Here is a 21,342-nt window from a genome sequence, read left to right as displayed (position 1 = left end):
TTTGAGCAGGAGATGCTGTGTTCTTGGAAGGGTAAGTAAAAAGGAAGAAGTGAAGAATTGCATGCGGTATTTTCAATTATAATGGTGATGATTTATTAGTAGATGTTTTTGTGAATGTTTAATTAAAGGAGAATAATTAAAATAACTTTGTAATTGTGCAAATCTTCCACCTTTGTGGATATTGTAGAGGAGAGCGTGTAGAAAATTGAATAAATATGAAATAAATTTATGATATGGCGTAAAACATACTTGGCATCTTCAAGCTGAATTGTCGTTTTCAGCACGATCCTTCCACGTCTATTTTTGATAAATCCTTTAATCGACCAGTCTAATTATAATGATATGATAGGTGAAAACACGTTTATTGATGGATAACTAACCTGTGAGAACTGTGTTATTTTCCCCTTTTATGGATGAATGTGTTAAGACTTAAAACTCCAGTCCAATACTCCCACCAAAATTGTGGAACATATACACATTGCATTTTTACCATCTTTGAACGCTATATTTCCACAAGGTTTTTGAAAATAAAAGCATGTGTTATTACAACATTGAAAAGTAATTTAATTAGTAGTGGTGAAACATAAATAAAAGAGTCATAAACATTTTTATGACGAAAAATGAAAAAAAATGTTAATTATTTTTGAAATTGTAAAGAAATTTAAACCCAATTAAATCCTTCACCTGGTCGTGTTCTTTCTTCGTCTCCCTCAATTCATTCTAATGGGTCTTGTGGAATGAGGAGTGAAGGTTATAGAGCAAATTCGAGGTGAGACAGAAGAATGGTCCCAGATGCAAGACATGTTGGTGTTGGTAAGGGATGAGATGGAAGAACTTGATGCATCTCGTGATCTTTGGGAAGCAGATTCAATCTCTGCAATTTGCTGTAAGATTTATTTCATAATTAGCTACTTCATCCCTGGAACTATATATATTTGTACTTAATAATGTGTTGGTTGGTTTGATTAGGTAAAAGAATGAAGACAAAAAGTAGCGTCGTGGGAGTTAGAGGCACAAATCTATATGGAGATTAGGCAGGGAAGAGATAGAAAAACAGGGAGTTGCCAAATTGCATCACCCATCAATCAAGAAGCACAAAATGAAACAGAGAAGAGGGTGCTTGTGTGTCACTTGAAGGATCTGTTTAAGAGATGGAAGACGAAAGCCCCAAACAATAGTAATTTCTCGACATGCCATTCTGACTTACCTTTGCCCTCACTGATAAAAAACAATAGCAATCGAGTTTCAATTTAGGGTTTGATTAGAGGCCTTGAGTGGATTTAGGGTTTGTGATTGGAAAGTGTACTTGATACATGATTTAGGGATTTCACTGGAAAGCTCTATTTTATTTTATTTTATTTATATCGAATTAACAGTTGGAATGAACCATAGGTTTCAGTCGAATCATGGCTATTTATTTATTTACTTGAATTCAAAATAAAATGTAAACTATTTGAGCTTATTCAATTAAGTTACTAAAGCCGAGTGAGGGTGAGTTTGAATGTACGGTGTATTTACGTGCGGTTAGTATAAAAATAGTGGTGACGGTGAGATTATATATTGTAGCGATACTATAACGTGAGACAAAAAGTAAGTTAAATACATTTTACCATCTTATCCAAACCCACCTTAAAGTTTAATTTAGGCGGCGGTGATGATGATATTAGATAATATAACATGATACAAAAAATAAGTTAACCACTACACCTAATCAATATTAATATTTAAGAAAACATCCTTCAATTAGCTATAAATTTTGATGAAATAAATCTAAAAGTTAATTAGAGACATAAACTATTTGAATGAAATATATATTATAATTCAATATTAAATATCATTTTCATCCTTATTATTCAAACCATTAACATGAAAAAAATCCATCAGAGTTAGTAGCTGGAAAAGGAAAAAAGAAAATAAAGCCAGAGATGAGCTATTATCAATTTTGAGTGATAACAAAAACACGGTTTTCCTTCTTCCCTGTCTTTCTCTGTCTTCTCTTACTTTTATATTACTCTCAATTCCCATTAAACTTTCAAACTTTCAGCCATAGTTAAGCTTCTTCCCTTCAGAAAACATCGACTGAAGTTGCTCCTAGATTAAAGAAGCTTCAATTTATAATACTCTGCCCCTTAAACTAGCAAGCCTGATCTGCTGCATAGTCGTCTAAATAAAAATTGACGGGGATAAATAAGTTGCTGTGTTGGTTTGCAGTTTTCTTCTTTTTGTTGGGTTTCTCTGCTTGCACTTCGATTTCTGGTATTTTATCAATAAATTCATAGCTTCTCTTTGTTTGTTGTGAAACCTTTTTTTTTTTATTTCCTGATATGCGACGATTTGAATGAGTACAGATGGTGTTTTCGACTCTTTCACTTCTACTGGAAGGCACCTCCTTCAAGCTAAGAAAGGTTCTTTTTTCTATCTTTTTCCTTTGTTGGGGTCAGTTTTGTTTAGATTAAGATAAAAAATATTTGCTATCAGATCTGATGCCTTGGTTTGGATATTTCAATTCTTGGTGTGACTGTGAGCATATTTGAGATCTTGCGACCTTTTAGGCTAATACATGAGTTTGTAACACAAATGAATATGATTTAGGCTATTTCGAAGATTAATCAATGAAGTTAGAAAAAAAAAGTCACCAAATTATGGACATGCTTAAAAGTATTGAAAGATTCACCACTTATCTTGTATAAATTCTAAAGAGAAAATGTGAGAAAATAAAAGAAATTAAAAAAGAAGAAGAGAGAAATGCTAAAAGAAAATAAAAAAATTAGAGATTTTAGGCATTAATGAGTGGGAAGTGAATTTGTTTTGATATAAAATAATTTATTTTATAAAAATTCTAAAAATTTTGGTGGGACCATTTTTCAAATGTTTTCTAGGCAATAATATAAATTAAAATATTTTTCTAAGTATTTTTCCTATATGTAATAATGTTAGAATAAGTATTGTTGTTGACAGGGCTTCCAACATAGGAATGCCAGTAATGGAGAGTATTGAGCACAGTTTAAGGTAGATCCTTTACAAAGCTTTTAGAATTGGTATTGAATTACAAAGGGTTTCGAGTGAAGTTGGATTGGTTGAACTCCATTGAAATTGCAAAAGTATGCAAATACAAATATATTAATTAAGAACACTGAATTTCATTGAAACAACAACCATATCCCTTAATCGGCTCACCCGTCGATTTCTGGATGCATCCATGTCGATTTCACCCACTTTTATAATGGGTTAAACGGCGTCGTCTTTGTTTCATACATTTTATCCCCGAAGCTAAGTCCCGATACTTAGTATTTTTCTCAAAACAAAGTTTCCCTATACCCTCAGTTTCCCAAATCAAACCCTAAGTTGCTTTCCTCCATATTTCACTGATTCAAGGCCTGAGCTTGATGTTTCTTCTCAAACAAATCTTCCTTTCTTTTTTTAACTCTCTTTCTCTCTAAGTCCTCGATTCCACTTCACTCTCCAGATCTCCCCAAGTAACATTCAAACCTTTCTTATGTCTTTTTTTCCTATTATTCTTTAAATTTATCATCTTTTCAGTTTGCACTTCTTTCTCGTTTGTATTTCATCTTAAAATTTGAAATTGTTGTAGAAATTCATTATCAATAATATGTCAAAATTTATGACTATTTTAACACAGACCAATCTTGGAATTACTAATTTTGTTTTTGTAGACTCAGGTTGATATTACGCCTACAAACTAGCTTTCAACAGACATATTGATATCTCTTCTGAAATAGACTTGAGTTCAGTTAACAGATTGTTGTGGTTCCAAGATTTGTTTGCTTAAGTGATCTTAAAATAGTTAATAAATCTAGGCATATTGTTGTTTCAATTGTCTTCTGTTATTAGAAAATCTGTTTTCACATTGCAGGTAAGTTAGGAAGAGTTGGGTTAGTGACAAATCTGATGAGCCTTCACTGTGCTGCTGAACAATCTGCTTGTTGTCTAGGGCAATATACATCGTAAGTGTTGCTTTAAATCCTAATTTGATAGAGTTAGTATTAATATGTGGTTAGTTAGTTCAAGTCAGTTAGCTGAGTTGTTGTTCAGCTAAGAATCTGTTGGAAGAGCAGTTATTGATCAAATGTTTCTATATATACACTAGTAAGTGTACAGAGAAAGCTAAGCATTCAAGATTCAGAATATACCATTGTAATTCATTTCCAGATCTAGAAAATATTTCTTTTCAGTTACAAGTGAAAATTTACCTAGTTCATAACATAATTGATGCGCAGTTATTTGGTTTCTGAAGTTCTATTAACACTCCTAATCCTGTTAGTTTCATTTGCATGAAGTGATTGTTTTATATAGAAATGTAATCAAGATGTTTTAGAGTGAATAGTATTAGTGTTAGTGAGAAAAGTTATTTGTCTTTTGCATTGGTTTGCTTTGGGTTGTAGCTGATTCAAGGCTAGGCATAGAAAACCCTTTGGAGTGCCTATTTTCTAGCAGTTTGGCATCATATTATAAGGACCTTCATTTGCTGCTCATCATCTCCCATCCAACAGGTTAGTATATTTTTTCAATTTCGCCTTTTTATTCTTCTTTCTAAGCTCTCAAACTGTAACATTCTATAAATTCATTTTCATGGTGAGTGGTGGTTTTTTTTTCCCTTCACTGGCAAACAAAAGTATCAGGTAACTTTAATTTCTAATTCTCTGTTTCTTTTAATTTTCACAAATCCTGATAAAGTTTTTGCTTGTTCTTGAAATATTTCTATGTTATTGCTTCCAATCTTTTCTAAGATCTTCCCTTGACTCACTTTTGATTTGGGGTTTTTGTTTCCTTTTCATCTTCTTGTTGAAAATTTATTCATATGCTTTAATTTTCTGGTTTCTTCTTGATTAAGATGCATAAATTTGATCAAGCAATTACCATAAGGCAGGATTAGAAGCTGGAAAAAAAACCCCATTTAATCTTTAAAATCAACATTTTGGTCGTGACAAGCAGCAGTTCGGCTTGATTGATATGTAAACTTTGTTTTATTGTTTGCCGGATTGTAAAGTTTATTTTATTTTCGGAATTGGCAAAAGTCTTGTATTTTTATGAATTTCACGTTGAATAAGTGATATTTACCAAACACATGCCCTTTGTTTTTTTCCCAACGGTTTATTGTTATTTTAAATATTTTAGTTTTTTATTTTAATCACAAAAATATTTTATCTACTTTTATTTTATTTTTAAATTACCTAATTAAATTAAATTGTATTTAAAGTATTATTTTATTTTATTTTAAATTTATTCAAGACAAGTTGTGTTTAATCAGGAACCTTAGTTATTTAAAATGAAATTAACAAATGACCTAAGTTCATCTTATATAAAATTAACAAATTACCTAATTTGGATGCTATATGGATTCCAAAATAGTTCTTGTAACTTCATTGCGTTTGACAGTGATGGCATGAACCTACCAAATCTGAAGGATTAAAAATCTTAATGCAGCAGCAGCTAGTCCTTATACTATTTAGAAGCATTTTTGCTGCTAGGGTTAGCAATCTAGTTGAGGCATGATACAATTCACATTTTTATCAGCAGATGAGCTTTCTTATTTAAGTTCGGGATTGTGCATTTGGTTATTGCTTTTCTAGCTTTAACTAATCAAACTGTGAGTATCGTTATCATATATGCATTAGGAACTATGATAGCTATATTAGTGAATGTGGACTGTAATTGATAGGCTTACTCTTGAAAGTCCTTGCAAAGTTCTCTTCATCCTTAGGGTTGGCGATTGAAATGTCTAATCCTTATGGGATAGAAAAACAAGCACAACCTTTATTTCATAACATTAATCAAATGTATGAATTGCAGCCCTTTAAATAAACTTGAACCAGACCCGATTCTTGTACCTTGTTTTGCTGTGCAGTTAGCAACACAGCATCATTGGCTTTAAATTGTATTAAATTTTCTTACCATGTGGTACTTACATATTTACATATGCCTTTGAACTTTTAAATTAAAGTATTAGTGAATTAAATTCAATTGTTTGATATTATTTTTATTTTTGTTTTCTATTTTTAAATTAAAGTCTTAGTGAATTAATGTTGTCTGTATTTCAGTTACTGCTTCCTGCTCCTCCTGCAGCTGTTGGTTCAACTGAAGCTGCCATTTAATCTTCGAATTAATATTTGGTAGTGATATTGATGAAGTTTTTATATTTGGTTAAACTTAATTAATATTTGGTGCTACTCTTATAGAATTACATCTGTTGTAGGTACTAGCGACCACCTGAATAATAAATACACCACATCCATTGACATCTGGTCTGCCGGCTGTGGCAGGTACATGTTTCGTTGCTTATTTTTTTTGCTTATTTATATTCATTTTCCTTTTAAATTACTTAACAAATACTATTATTCTGACTGCAGTCTCTGTTTCTTGGTGAGAGTGGAGTAGACCAGCTTGTTGAAATTATTAAGGTACGTTTTAGTTTAAAATTTCGATCAATAATAGTTTTGTGTATCATCTTTAGATTAATCATTTGACGAGTAATCATTTGGTGAAACTTATATTTGGCGGATAACCTTGGGATGTTATGTTTTAAAATTTTCCATTTGAATCTTAAACATGCTTGAATCTATTGATGATTGCTTTTAAATGTGTTTAGAATAGTTTTAATGATTTTAAAGCGGAATTTCTTGTTAACCTTTGCATGTAAATGTTCCTGTATTTTATTGTAGGATCTCGTAACCTGAATTCGGTGATCGGACCGAAGAAGGGGTGTTACATAAATTAAGTAGACAGAAGATTAAATTGCATTTGTTTTCATGATTAACTTTAGATTCAGGTTTTTAACAAATTAGCTAAGATTAACCTAGTTAATACCTTTGCCTATAACTTGATTAATTGATCGATTCAACCTACTTATCTTTCAACCTAATAGCTTAAATCGGATTAGATTAAGTTGGTGCTAAGTAGGTTATTCTTTCAACCTTATCTACTTAAGTTAATTCTGGTGTCGTTAATCTTAAGGTTTAATCTCACTTAACTTATACTAACTAATTTGTGGTAAAGCCAGAACCTTCAATCAATCACTCCTACTTTAAACATCAACTTTCCTAGAGTTTTAGTTCTTGGCAATACTAGATGCAACTTGCCCTACTCGAATATTTCCCATTCAAATTAAATGTAAAAATAAGAGGAGTGGAGAGAAATCTAAATCTGAAAATATTTGTTGAAGCTTTGATTTGTGAAACTCTTGAATTGTTTGGTTGAAGTAGAAACAAAAATAAAGTAAAATTGCTTGAAAGAACTAAAACTAAAATTCAATTAAAATAATAGTATTTGGAATAGAAAGCTGAATTATTTGCAACTAAAATATAATAAATAAATTATCTTTAAGTCAATTTCTTTTGTGGAACAAAATGTTTATAATTAATAAATTAAAATTTAAAGTTATATAAGATTCAATATAAAATCTTTTTTATAGCGATATTCACTTCTAATTGTAAAGCTAGAAAAAATTGATATAAAATAATATTATATGAATTTGGTAATGACATATGATTAAATAAAATAAAATAAATTAAACATTTAAAGTTTTAATTGAGTTAATGCCACTCTCAAGCTGAATCTTAATTTAATTTAAAATTTATTAAAATTTTCCTATATTATCAAAGGGTAAAATAGAGTTTTGAAAATATTTTTATCCTTTTATGTTTTCATAAAAATTTAGATTCAAACTCAAAACATTATAAATTCGTATATTTAATATTATATAAATATTTTTACAAATTTATTAGTAGTGACTAATCTATCGATCTTTCTTTTGTTAACTTTCATATCGAGCAAGTAATAGATTGGGTCAGGCCTACTTTTGCCCAACATGGTATTTGGGAGCCTAATCGGATCCAAGCCACATTTTTTGGTCTAAATAGTTTGTTCAACCGTTCAAGTGTCACCATTATCGGTGTTTGAACTAATACAACATTAAAATAGTTATAATTTATCCAAAATATTGGAGCAAAGTCAAAGAACGAGGAAGAGATAAATTTGGATTTCTCAAATCGATCCAACATCCGAAGGTAACCACTCCAACTCTCTTGCTTTGGTTGCCTTACAAACCAAAGGAATTTCGGAATCTGAATCTAATGTTTTGCTTCTTTTGTTCTTGACTTTAACTAACCCGATTATTATTTCTTTTTTATTTGATTTGATTGTAAAAGAAAATACATTCTTTTATCACCAATGCTGGATACCCAAGTTTGGGTTTTGGATGTTTAGAATTGACTAGTGCTTAAATTGAATCTATGCGATAGTGGTTGCTTAGTTACCAATAATAAAGAAAAGTCTGGATTTTGATGTTTTAATTAGACATTGGTTACTTGTTCTTGTTAAGTTATTCTTTTACAAGTCTGGAACTTAATCTTTCTTATTCAACGTAAAGAATATGCATCTAGTTCCTTGCTTACTTTTTGTGTGTTTTGAGCGTCTCTGCAATTCGTTTTACTCTTATGCATTATGTTCTTGGCGACCTAGTAAAAAAATCCAAGCTTTTTGATCTACCAGTATTGGGATCAATACAACCTTGTACCTTTTCGTGCTTGGTACTTAGTTTCAATGGTCATTTGGGTTTTGCCTGAGGCAAAGTAACATATTAACAGTTAAGTGAGCTTACTAGGTATTGTGGTGTTTTAAAGTCAGGAACCTGTAGTCTAAATGTGCCATGCTATGTTGTTTAAAGATACATATTTCCATCAGTTCTCTTCCAAGAGCAGTATTGGCTATTATTTAATTTTTTAACACTTCTGCTTTTCTGTTTCTTTAATCATGATGAACTGGGGAACAGTCTTTTAAGACCTGAACAAACAGGATACCAATTACGTATTTGAGTACAAGATGATAAATGAATCGAAGCTTAGATCTGGAGGAACACATTACATGGTAGGGTGTGTTAGCAAGCAAAGTGCTTCTGGGTTTTATTATATACTCATAGTTATAGTCAATGTGGACAGAATATGGTGATAGTGGGATAGATGATAGTCAATGTACTCCTTGCATCAGACCTATAGACTGTTTGTTCAGGTCCTAAATGACTGTTCCTCAGTTCATCATGACTAAAGAAACAGGAAACGCAGAAGCGTTAAGAAATTAAATAATAGCCAATATTGCTCCCGGAAGAGAACTGATGGAAATGTGTATCTTTAAACAGCAAAGCATATCACATCTAGACTACAGGTTACTGACTTTAAGACATCACAATACCTAGTAAACTCACTTAACTGTTAATATGTTACTTTGCCTTAGGCAAAACCCAAATGACCATTGAAGCTAAGTACCAAGCACGAGAAGGTACAAGGTTGTATTGATCCCAATACTGGTAGATAAAAAAACTTGGATTTTTTTGACTAGGTTGCCAAGGATATAGTGCATAAGAGAAAAACGGATTGCAGAGATGCTCAAAACACACAGAAGGTAAGCAAGGAACTAGATGCATATTCTTTACGTTGAACAAGAAAGATTAAGTTCCAGACTTGTAAAAGAATAAGTTAACAAGAGCAAGTAACCAATGTCTAATTAAAGCATCAAAATCCAGACTTTTCTTTATTATGGGTAACTAAGCAACCACTACCGCATAGATTTAATTTAAGCACTAGCCAATTCTAAACACCTAAAACCCAAACTTGGGTATCCAGCATTGGTGATAAAAAGAAGGTATTTTTCTTTTACAATCAAATCAAATAAAAAAAGAAGTAATAATCGGGTTGGTTAAAGTCAAGAACAAAAAGAAACAAAACATTAGATTCAGATTCCAAAAATTCCTTTGGTTTGTAAGGCAACCAAAGCAGTAGAGTTAGAGTGGTTACCTTTGGATGTTGGATCGATTTCGAGAAACCCAAATTTGCCTCTTCCTCTGTTCTTTGACTTTGCTCTAATATTTTGAATGGATTATAACTATTTTTAATGTTGTATTAGTTGAAACACTGATAATGGCTGACACTTGAACAGTTGAACAAACTATTTAGACCAAAAAACAGGGCTTGGATCCGATTAGGCTCCCAGCGCCCATGTTGGGCATAGTAGGCCTGACTCAATCCATTACTCGCTTGATATGGAAGTTTAACAAAAGAGAGATTAATAGATTAGTTACTACTAATAAATTTGTAAAATATTTATATGAATATTAAATATACTAATTTATAATGTTGAGTTTGAATCTAGATTTTTATAAAAACATAAATGGATAAAAATATTTTCAAAATTTTATTTTACCCTTTTGTTAATATAGGAAATTTTAAATTAAATTAAGATTCGGTTGAGAGTGGCATTAACTCAATTAAAACTTTAAATGTTTAATTTATTTTATTTTATTTAATCATATGTCATTACCAAATTCATATAAAATTATTTTATATCAATTTTTTCTAGCTTTACAATTAGAAGTGGATATCGCTTATAAAAATAGATTTTATATTGAATCTTATTTAAGTTTAAATTTTAATTTATTAATTATAAACATTTTGTTCCACAAAAATATGATTTAAAAGATAATTTATTTATTATATTTTAGTTGCAAATAATTCAGCTTTTATTTCAAACACTCTTATTTTAATTGAATTTTAGTTTTAGTTCTTTTAGCAATTTTATTTTATTTTTGTTTTTCAACCTAAATAATTCAAAGGTTTTACAAATCAAAGCTTCAACAAATATTTTCGGATTTAGATTTCTCTCCTCCCTTCTTTTATTTTTACGTTTAATTTGAATGGGCAATATTCGAGTAGGGAAAGTTGCATCTAGTATAGCCAAGAACTAAAAACTCTAGGAAGGTTGACAAGTGAAAGTGGGAGTGATTGAGTAAAGGTTCGGGGTTTACCACAAATTAGTTGGAATAAGTTAAGTGAGATTAAACCTTAGGATTGACGACACCAGGAAGTAACTTAGGTAGATAAGGCCGACAGGATAACCTACTTAGCACCAACTTAATCTAATCCGATTTAAGCTATTAAGTTGAAAGATAAGTAGGTTGAATCGATCAATTAATCTAGTTATAGGCCGAAAGGTATTAACTAGGTTAATTCTTAGCTAATTTGTTAAAAACCTGAATCTAAAGTTAATCATGAACACAAATGCAATTTAATTTTTTGCCTACTTAATTTATGTAACCCCCTTTATTCGGTCTGATCACCGAATCCAGGTTATGAGATCTTACAGTAAAATACAGGAACATTTACATGCAAAGTTTAACAAGAAATTTCGTTTTAAAATCATTAAAACTATTCTAAACACATTTAAAAGCTATCATCAATAGATTCAAGCACGTTTAAGATTCAAATGGAAAATTTTAAAACATAACATGCTAAGGTTATTCGCCAAATATAAGTTTCACCAAATGATTAACGGTTAAAGATGTACACAAATTCAAGACTTTTAGCGGCGCTTTTTTATAAAAGCGTCGCTAAAAGTCATGATCTTTAGCGGCGTTAGCTTTAGTGGCAAGCGCCGCTAAAAGTAAAAAAAATGCCGCTAAAAGTCTATTTTCTTGTAGTGTCATTATCTTAAATTAGAGATTGAACCAATATAATTAATTCATATTTTAACATGTCCAAACTGCTATTTTACAACATGCTTTTAGACATCATTTTTCTAGAAAATAGTTAGCATTGATTGTGGTCAAAACTCTAATTCTCATTAATATAAATTTCAACCATTCTATTTCCATAATTTTAATCTAAATTGAAGTTTGATAAAAGGATTAAAAAAAAGCTAACCACTTTAATTCTTCAAGATTAAGAACTAACTTAGGCTTTTTTTTTTTTCAAAGATAGCTAAACTTATTAGTTTGTATGTTTTCACAATGTGAAACTATATCAAATCTTACAATACTATGGTAGTATATATATATGATTCTATTTTGTTCTAAATATATAAGAAACCAACACACTCACCCTGTGCAAAATGTACATTCTTTTACTAAAGAGGGTTCATTTTAACACTCAAGAGTCAAGATACCATATATATCAATATGCTCTTTTATTTATCTTTTCAATATTTGGTGGGTTTTAAATATTATTTTCACATAACTAGGAGGCCTCCAACTATTCACCCTTAGTGAAATAACATTGACACAAGTAGTAATATTTTAAACTTTTCTATAAAGTTTTAGTACTTTTGATAAATTTAATAAAAGTAAGTATATATCAAATATAATGACTCTCAAAATAAAATATCTAATTCCTTGACATCATTGTGTTTTACAAATATAATACAAATCTATATTTATAGTGTATCAATATTAATGCCTTTACCAATAAACACCATATTTCAATTTTAAGCAAACACACCACATAGTCTTTTTATTTGACATTTAATCATTAAAACAATACAACAAATAAATATAATTGTTAGTAATCATCCCAATGAAAGGACAAACTTTTGGTCTTATAAAGTTCTAATTTGAAACGTAAATTTGAGAGTGGTTTTATTTTATATTATGAACTCATAAATTTATTTTTATTTTATAAAAAATCCAACTATACACATTCTTAAATAAGACAAAATACTAGAAAAAATAATTTTTTTATTGAAAGATAAATTTAGTCACTTTAAATATAAAAACTATCGATCGGAAAACATGTGTTAGACCCGAAAATGCCAAGAGGGGGTGAATTGGTATTTTAAAATTCTTTGCAAACTTTTCTAAATGATGAGTAAATAAAAAAAAAAAACTTGGACATTTTGATTTATAGTGGTTCAGCCCCAATTGTCTATTTTTATTACCTTGGTATACCTCAATTAAAGATCTCTCAGTTCACTATACTTGAATTGTTACATTTCGAGGAAAAAAGTACAACCTTTACAATCTCTATCTTTTTCACAAGGCTAAGATAGAACTTTTTTCCTAGTTTTTATGGCTTAACTAGAACCCTCTAGTTTTTATAACGCTCTACTAAAATCCTTCACAAATTACTTAAGGTTCTATACTTCAAATACTTTAAGTAGATGTTTCAATATAAAGAAAAGATGTAAACAATGAAGACATTTCAAAGCTGTGTGTTTATAAGTAGACCTGTTCATGGTTCGGGTCACCCAGCTCGGCCCGAAGGCTTACCCGAAATGTGGGAGGGTTTGGGCAAAAATATAGGTTAGAAAAATGGGCTTCGATAAAAAATAAGACCCGTTTAAAAAATAGACTGGGCCTTAGATAATGTATTTTTGGCTTGGGCTCGGCCCGTCCTGAATTCACTAAAGGACAAAAATTTACTTTTTTTTTAAATATTATTTTCTTATTGTTTTCTCCCTATTTTGCTACCATTTTACTATTATATTGCTTTTATTTTGTTGTTGTTGTTTGGATATTATATAAAATTTATTTTATTGTTAATTTTGTTATTATTTTAGAGACATTTGCTTGTTAAGTTGCATCTATCTTAGTGTTATTTAAGTATACATATTTTTAAAATTTATTTTTAATTTGTTGGGAAATATTTATTTTGATGTTTTTAATATTTTTGTATTATATATATTTTAAAATTATATAAAAAATAATATGGGCGGGCAAGGTCGGGCTCGGGTTTTAACATTTTTATCCGGGTAAGGCTTGGGCAAAATTTTAGGCCCACTTTTCAGGTCGGGCCTGAACCTAGCAAACAGGCCTAAATTTTTAGTTGAGTTCAGCCCGAACTCGATCTATGCACACCTCTATTTATAAGTGCTAAGCTCTCTCAAAGAATGAAAATGATAATGACAAAAATATCTAACAATAAGTACTTAAGAGGTATGTACAAGAGAAAATGATGAAATAAAAAATTGGAGGCTTCTTTGGATTTCTATGCTTGGATGCTCATCTCGTGTGTCTTGATGTGTTTTTGACTTGTATTTATATTAAGGAATGAGTTTTTTGACGTTTACGGCTATTGGGGATGAATTCTAGTCGTTAGAAGCATTAATTTCGGGTTTAGAAAAACTTGCAAAGCTTTCTGGTGCGATACTTAGCCTTTAGGGTGCGATACCTTTTTTTAAAATTTGACCGTTGAGCTACAAGTATTGCACTCTAGCTGGAAGAGTGTATACCTCTTGAGTAGGGTACGGTATCAAAGTAAAAGGGTGTTGTAGCTCTATACTTTTTTGCACACTGACTTCTAGGTACCACACCTTTTGGCCGCACTTAAAAAATTCTTAAAAACTATTTTTCAAGTCTTAAAATTGTTTTGAGAATGTTTGATAAAATTTTCAACTATATTTAAATGAATTTAAAAATATAATATATAAAATTTATGTTAAATATTGTTATATCAAAATCTTGAAACATCAAAGCTAATAATATGAGATATGATGAAAAATATGCGATTGCTATAGTGGTGTGTCGATATAAACTTTCACACACTAAATTTTCGTCGGCTTACACCTAATATATACTATTAGCCTTTTCGTCAGCAAAACGATTATTGGTAATATTTCATCCCATCATTTTAATAACCATTTATCGACGATTTTGCTACCATTAGTACATTACTAGATGGTTTTGTAACAAGCATTTATAGAGGGATCTTAAAATATTTAGAAAAATTCCCTAGTTGTTATATAGTAACAATCATAAAGCAAGTATACAAACATAATATTATAAGTTAGAAAACTTATCCTACTTTTTTATTGAAAAATCAACTTGTTCCTCAATCATAAACATTCATTTCATCTTTGTAATCATCAATTCCCTTTTTGGAATAATCTTAAAACATTATGTTTTGTATCCACAAAATAATTCTTACCTTACATGGAATACATTTTAATGTTTTAAGATTGTTAAAATAATAATAAAAACTTAAGCAATAAAAATAAAATATAATGTATAGAACATTTTCCTTGAAGTTATAATATGCTTCTAAGATGCATCAAAATTCACAACAATCTAAGTAAAATAGTAAAATATTAATATTGTTTGAACCGAATCAAACTGACCTATTAAATCGGTTGGACCAATAATCGACTAAAGTAATGATTTGAATAGTGGCTTTGAATGGATTAGATCAAAATTCGATACGAACTGGTTAAACTGACTAAAACCCAATTAAACCGATTAGAAATTAATTGAACTATTTTTTTAATTTTTAAAATTTTAATAATTTTTTAATCGAACTAATCAAACCGACTAAACTAATCAAATTGATCAATTCGACAAACGGTCCGATCTAAAAACATTAAGAATAACTAATAAAAAGTAAAAATACCAAATAACTTTTCGTATGATACACTTCCATAAGAATTCAATGATATAATTTTGTATAAGAGTGTGTTATTTTACAAAACTTTACATAAAGTTTTATCTTTATAAAATAATTTCAGGTACAAGAGTTACATCCTTACAACATAACTATTTATCAATAATTATAATTTATTAGATTTTTTACATAACAAAAATATTAATACCTACCAGTAATAATATTATAAATTACTAACATTAGGGATAATTAGATTCTAAATAATTTAAAAAAAAAAAAAACTTACCTCATATGTGTGCTATTTAAAATTAAGTTCAATTGAGTCTAAGATAAACTCGTGTGTGCTATTTTATACTATGCCCTACCGCCCTTAAATCCAGGTGGCAGGACAGCAGCTCAATAACGCTACCATAACTGTTGCCAAGCGAAGCCATGGCAAGAAGCCCAAGGGCTGCTTCGTTATTATATCATTATACAACTATCACGACGGGGATGAAGGTGGTAGACTTTAGAAAACCTCAATCTGCTTTACCACATGATGTTGGCTCTGGATTTACGTCGGAACTGCTTCTTTCTTATGCACCAGGTCCCTGGGAACGTGCTCAACTACAACACACCATTTATAAAGGGGTAGGGTTAGGTCTATGTTCACACATAAACCAGATAAAAACGAAAGGGCAATTTCATTTTATCATGTAACATCAAGCTCATGACCGTAAAAGCAAGGACATAGGAATATAATAACCTTTCGAAGATCCTCTAAATACAAGAAAAAAAAAAACCCGAAAATAACTGTATCGAGTAACATAGAAAAAACCATAGCATCTAGAATCATTGAAGTGACAAAACCAACAGATGTCGGTCATACAGCAAAAAATTTTAATGCAAGTGAACACCGATAACTATTTTCATGTAGTATTCATTGATATGGTTAAGTAGCTTACGTTGCTGATAAACTTGGCCCCAAACCATGCAGTATCTGGACCATGAGGAGGAGGAATGACTCTTAATCCATTTGCTAGGGAAGGGGAAAGAGTCTCATGTAGTTCCTTCTCTAACCTCTCTGGGAAAACAGTTGCCACATACTCAAAACCTTAGATATAACCCTGCTAGTGTCTATTAATCCAAAAAGAAAAGGAAAGGAATGATAGAAGACTGAAATTCCAGATTCTACCTGCTAGTCCCGGTAAACATGCAGTTCCCCCGGACAAAACTATAGTCTTGAACCAAGTATCATCGCATGTCAATTCTGCAGCATGGCAATGATCCATGCAAAGTGCTACCGCCTGATGCAATCCCATAGCACACCTGTACAAAGATACAACTTATAAACATTTAAAAAAAAAAAAATTCTTCGTGTTTCGGTTTCAAATCATGTGCAAGGTGTCAATAAAACCTCAAGAATATTACTGGTATTCAATTAATCTTAAGATGGTTCATGAACAATTTATAATGTCTTTACTTGTATTCAGGTCAGTTCCTTGAGAATTTTATTTTTTAATCATTTGCAACTTGCAAGTATCAGTAAGGTCTCACGAATAGCACCTGTGCATCTTCCTTAAGTACTTGACAGAAACAACTTTATAGGTGCTACAAGTTATAGACTTACACTCCTCCAATACGTGGCTGGAATAAGATCTCTCCAGTTTGAAAACGTTCCTTTGACAAAGTAAACCAACCCACGGCTGGAACCTCCATTGATGCTCGAGTATCTTTCAATAGTTCTGTTTTATAATCAGCAGCAACATAGCATAGGTTCTGTATTTTAAGCAAACTAAAAGAGCATCAAGAAACTAGGATGAGCATGTTGCCAATTACAGAAGAAAGTAAAAGGAACTGCCTTGCATGAACATTATCGAGTGAAGGTGAGGAGTTTCTAAAGGAGAACAAGGCATTGATTCTAAAAGGGAACAAATGCACCAAAGTAAAATTTATCAATTTGTATCACCTTCGGCAATATCAATTAAGCACATAATATATGCAATGATAAGTTATATATTTACTAATACATCAGAAGCATGATATATGTTGGATTTGTTATTCTTGAATTATCAAATTTTTTGGCAAGGAAACAATCCAAGTGTGGTTATCCTTCTACTACTCAAGCCGTAGAAAGGAAACACCGAAACAGCCTCAATCTAAAGTTGCAAAGGATTAAAGCATACCTCTTTTAGAGTCCGCACGGTGTACAATGATTCAAAGTTAATATTGTTCTGCTGCATGAGTTCCTTGAGGTATCCTGTGAGTTTTAATGCACCCAGTCCAATAACTTCAACACCCACCTTACGTGTAACTTTCCCATTTAAAACTATAAAACACATAGACAAACCATACAAATTCAGAATTCTATTAAAAAAAAAATAGGTGAGAGAACATAGTGAAATATAAATTAGGCTGAAAATAGTCAAATTCATCAGTTCTCTTATTTCCCTTTTTAATAGGGAAAAAATGAAAACAAAAGGATTAAAGAGAAAGGATAACAATGAACACATGATAAATCACCATTAATTATATATTATCAACAACAGATGAGAAGAGGACTTGAGAAAAGTCAAGTTCGTACTGGGAACAACAGATGTAACTTGAAAACCAATGTTAACAACAATTCCCGATGTCCGTCTTGCTGCAAAGAGAGCTAATGTTGCCTGCAATGAATCACTTGCAAAAGTCATTGTGTTAAGACAATGAATAATGGAGAGAAAGCAACATCCCCACATATGGCTAGAAAAAGCATGACTAGGGGAAAGATGTAAGGTTCATCTAGCTTGCGTTGTGCATGAGCTTTAAGAGAGGGAATAAGCATTTTAAAACAACCATATTACTTGTGTGTGTTGCTTTGACTATTTCTTGTTTGGTTGCTTCTTTTGAGATTAGTACTAGACAGTATCTAAAAATACAATGATGCACCTGATTCACAGCACAAACAGCAGGAACATTCATGTCAAATAAGACAGTGTGGATGGCATCTTTAAGCTGCCTTCTTGATGCTTTGGCCGAATCTGTATCTGGAGAAATCAATTCAGAAGAGGTTAAAACCTGGATGTTAACCATGCTAGCCCAACTATCACTGGCTACAACCAAATTTACACAATCAGGTCTGACAAAAATATCAGTGGTGTATTCTCTTCTTCTCAGAGATAATACTTATCTCAATGTTTTCCCATGATTCCCATGAAGAGAATTATGTGATGCAATCAATACTGTTAATTCAATAATCAAAGCACAACAAGTGCTTGATCAAGCACATGTGACATATCATCTTCGTCCATAGGGATAACCCTCTGCTCTGGATACTGTACAAATTGACCAATACATACCGACAGGGAAGGTTATAGACCCAGATCAACTAGCTAGAAAGATACGATTTAAAAAGCATACTACAAAAATGGAAGTACGAAGATTGAAGGGTATTAAAGTCGTAAAAGTTTCAGTATAGCTATGAAGAGATATTGCTTCATTCCAACAAATAATGGCATGAGATTCATAAAATTTGAGCATTAAAAATCATGATTAGGAAAAAGAAGAAGATAGTAGCCAACCATCATAATGGCATATTGGAATGGACAGGACAATTGGTTGAGTGGATGGCTTAACCTGCATCCTGTAGAAGAAGAACGTCGTCATATTTACAATCCAAAATCCCCATGCGAGAGTAAGTTCAAGAAATTAGAGGAAAGCCAAGGAAAGGAATGAACCAGTTGGAATACAACAAACCTGCTATAAATAGTGCCAAAAAAATGTCGAAGTCTAGCATACATTGGAGATTCGATGTTACCAAACTCCTGAAACATTGATGTCAAAGACAAATGTTAAATTAACATCACGTAGTATACATATATAAGGAAAGATGAAGACATATCTAACAACAGAATGGAGTTTCCCACATCTAGAAAATCCGTCTTTGTAAAACCTTACAAGCTTACCAGAAAAGTTGCAGACCGCCCAGATGGACAAGCATACTTGCTCCACCCAAACTTGCAATAGCCCGAACCACCTTTTTCAAGTTTCCAAAGGGGGAACAAGACAAACATCAAGAACAGCCCACAGTATCAGGTGTTTAACTTTGTTAAAATCCAGTTAGTCAGCATCAGTACTGGGTGTAACTGAGACTTGAGAGATAGTTAAATTACCATCAATGATAACAGAACCAGGGACTTGTGCACGTTGACCATAAATGCGCATGAAAGATAACTCCCCTGTGCGACTTGGGAATGTTCTGCAAATCAAAATGTACTTGGTTCAAAAACTCGTGGAATAAAATAGTTAAAATGAACCCATATAACTGTCATTAGTAAAAATGGAAACGCAAGTAAAAGAGGATATATTTGTCAATTGGTATAGAAAGATTCTTGCAGAAAATTTGGGGATTACGAGGCAACGTCAATCATGAAAATATACAAACAAATCCAAATGATTTAAGTGAAAAATGGGTGAAGAGGAAAGGGCACGAACTGCAGAGGATAACCGGATCTTAAGTTCAACTCGGCGAAGAAAACGGAGTCCCAGGGATCATCGTGGCCTTCATAGTATTGGAGAAAATATATCCAAAGGAGATTATCCGAGACAAGGGACCTCCAGGCTCGGCTAACGCAACCAAGCTTGATGGCGTCCTTGGGGCCGACCAGCCGGAGTATCTGTAGCAGAATATCAAGCGGAATAGAGTCGAAACAAGGTCCGAGCGATGAGTCGGATGAAGTGGCTGAAGAAGAAGTTAACTGGAGAGGTGAGTGGGAGGTGGAAGAAGAATGAGTGGAGACAGACTCCCAGACTTTCCGGAGCAGCGTAGCCATGGTGGAGGGAAGGAGAAAATTGAAGATTAGATGAGGTGGAGAAATGAAGGAGCTAAAAGGCAGGTGGGCAGGGGTAGTTGACGGCGACGTGGATAAATATGATAATGACACGTGGGGGGCTACACTCTACGTCCTCGTGTAACATGCTAATGTACCTCACTGCGACTTGCGGTTTATTATTTGAACTTCTCGCAAAGTCTTAAAACAACAGCTTAGCGTCGCTGAACCGAAAATTAAATTTTATATTTTACCAACCGCTTCAAAGACTGGAAATTCACTTCTTCTCATGTTTTTTTATTTCAAATAATTTGAAGATTTAAAATTAATTTTTTTGATGTTTTATTTTCATAACTAAAAATAATAAACTATTAATTAATTTTTGGGTAATTTACAAAAATAGTCACTTTTGTTTACCTCAGATTACATTTTAGTCTCTTATGTTTGAAATGTTACGTTTTAGTCACTTATATTGCTATTTTGTTACGAAGTGATCAATCTACTGTTAAGTTCCGTTATCTCTCTAACAGTAATCTTACGTGGCAATCCAACTAGATTTTAGATGCCAACTGTTTATCTCTAATTTTTAATTTTTCTTCATTCTCTTCTTTTTTTTCAATGTTTTTTTTTCATTTGACTGGAAAAACTATTATTAAGATCAAAATAATTAAAATCAAATTGACTGCTTCATAAAGATGGATTCAATGGAGGGTTTAGGCATGTCTTATTTGCATTCATCTATCTCTTTTATTCAATACTGAAAAACAAAAAGATTAAAATTTTTATTGTTTAATAAAAACCTTAAATTAAAATTCTTGATATGAATATTAACAACTAAAAAAATTTTAGATTAGAAAAAAGGGATACCCACAAAGGAATTGTGAACAAACAAGCCGATTCAGATAAGAAAAAATCAGATTCAGAAACCAATTATTCAAGAACGTGAAGAATTGGAAAATATAATGATTAGGAACAAAAATGATTACCATCTTTTTATTTATCGACAACCACTTCATTTTAACTCTTAGAACATAAATTTGTCGGTGAAGAAGATATACCTAGACCCTCTATTGAATTCTTTTTTGTTTTTGTAAGTGAATAATTTTTTTTGATGATAATAGCTTTTTTAGTCAATTGAAAAAGAAAACTAAAAAAAGGGGGAGGTCAATGGTTTTTTAACTAAGATTTAGGGTTTAAAATTTTTAATTAATTAAATTTATTTAATAAAAAATCTATTCTCATTCCATTAGGAAATCCAAGTTGACACTTAAAATCTAGTTGGACTGCCACGTAGGATTACCGTTAGGGAGATAACGGAACTTAACGGAAGAGTGATCACTTCGTAACAAAATAATAACATAAGTGACTAAAATGTAATCTGAGGCAAACAAAAGTGACTA

The 21,342-nt window shown here is 31.5% G+C and overlaps 1 protein-coding gene and 2 long non-coding RNA genes across 4 annotated transcripts; 2 read left to right on the top strand and 1 right to left on the bottom strand.

The window, feature by feature from the left end:
- The first annotated feature begins 598 nt into the window (after positions 1 to 598).
- On the top strand, positions 599 to 1,141 carry LOC128286741 (uncharacterized). The gene is made up of 2 exons (XR_008277409.1): positions 599 to 886; positions 970 to 1,141. It is a non-coding gene; the product is annotated as an uncharacterized LOC128286741 (long non-coding RNA).
- An 844-nt stretch (positions 1,142 to 1,985) lies between these two features.
- Positions 1,986 to 16,073, top strand: LOC108464536 (uncharacterized). 2 transcript variants are annotated; one of them, XR_001868319.2, is made up of 9 exons: positions 1,986 to 2,256; positions 2,349 to 2,405; positions 2,959 to 3,009; positions 3,875 to 3,965; positions 4,404 to 4,511; positions 6,060 to 6,131; positions 6,215 to 6,281; positions 6,369 to 6,419; positions 15,536 to 16,073. It is a non-coding gene; the product is annotated as an uncharacterized LOC108464536 (long non-coding RNA). The 2 variants fall into 2 exon arrangements; XR_001868317.2 differs by lacking the exon at positions 2,959 to 3,009.
- LOC108461408 (actin-related protein 8) lies at positions 15,244 to 20,164 on the bottom strand. The gene is made up of 12 exons (XM_017761253.2): positions 19,608 to 20,164; positions 19,286 to 19,371; positions 19,079 to 19,149; positions 18,870 to 18,937; positions 18,695 to 18,756; positions 18,063 to 18,160; positions 17,719 to 17,800; positions 17,321 to 17,463; positions 16,765 to 16,913; positions 16,330 to 16,463; positions 16,100 to 16,218; positions 15,244 to 15,761 (listed from the first exon to the last, which is right to left on the bottom strand). Exons 1-12 carry the CDS (start codon positions 19,943 to 19,945, stop codon positions 15,684 to 15,686), a joined length of 1,428 nt encoding a protein of 475 aa, XP_017616742.1. The 5' UTR covers positions 19,946 to 20,164; the 3' UTR covers positions 15,244 to 15,683.
- Positions 20,165 to 21,342: the final 1,178 nt, after the last annotated feature.

The sequence above is a fragment of the Gossypium arboreum genome, chromosome 13 (genome assembly GCF_025698485.1).
Source record: "Gossypium arboreum isolate Shixiya-1 chromosome 13, ASM2569848v2, whole genome shotgun sequence".
Lineage (NCBI taxonomy): Eukaryota > Viridiplantae > Streptophyta > Magnoliopsida > Malvales > Malvaceae > Gossypium > Gossypium arboreum.
Note: the sequence above shows the minus strand (reverse complement) of the source record. Positions and strands in the feature narration are given on the sequence as shown.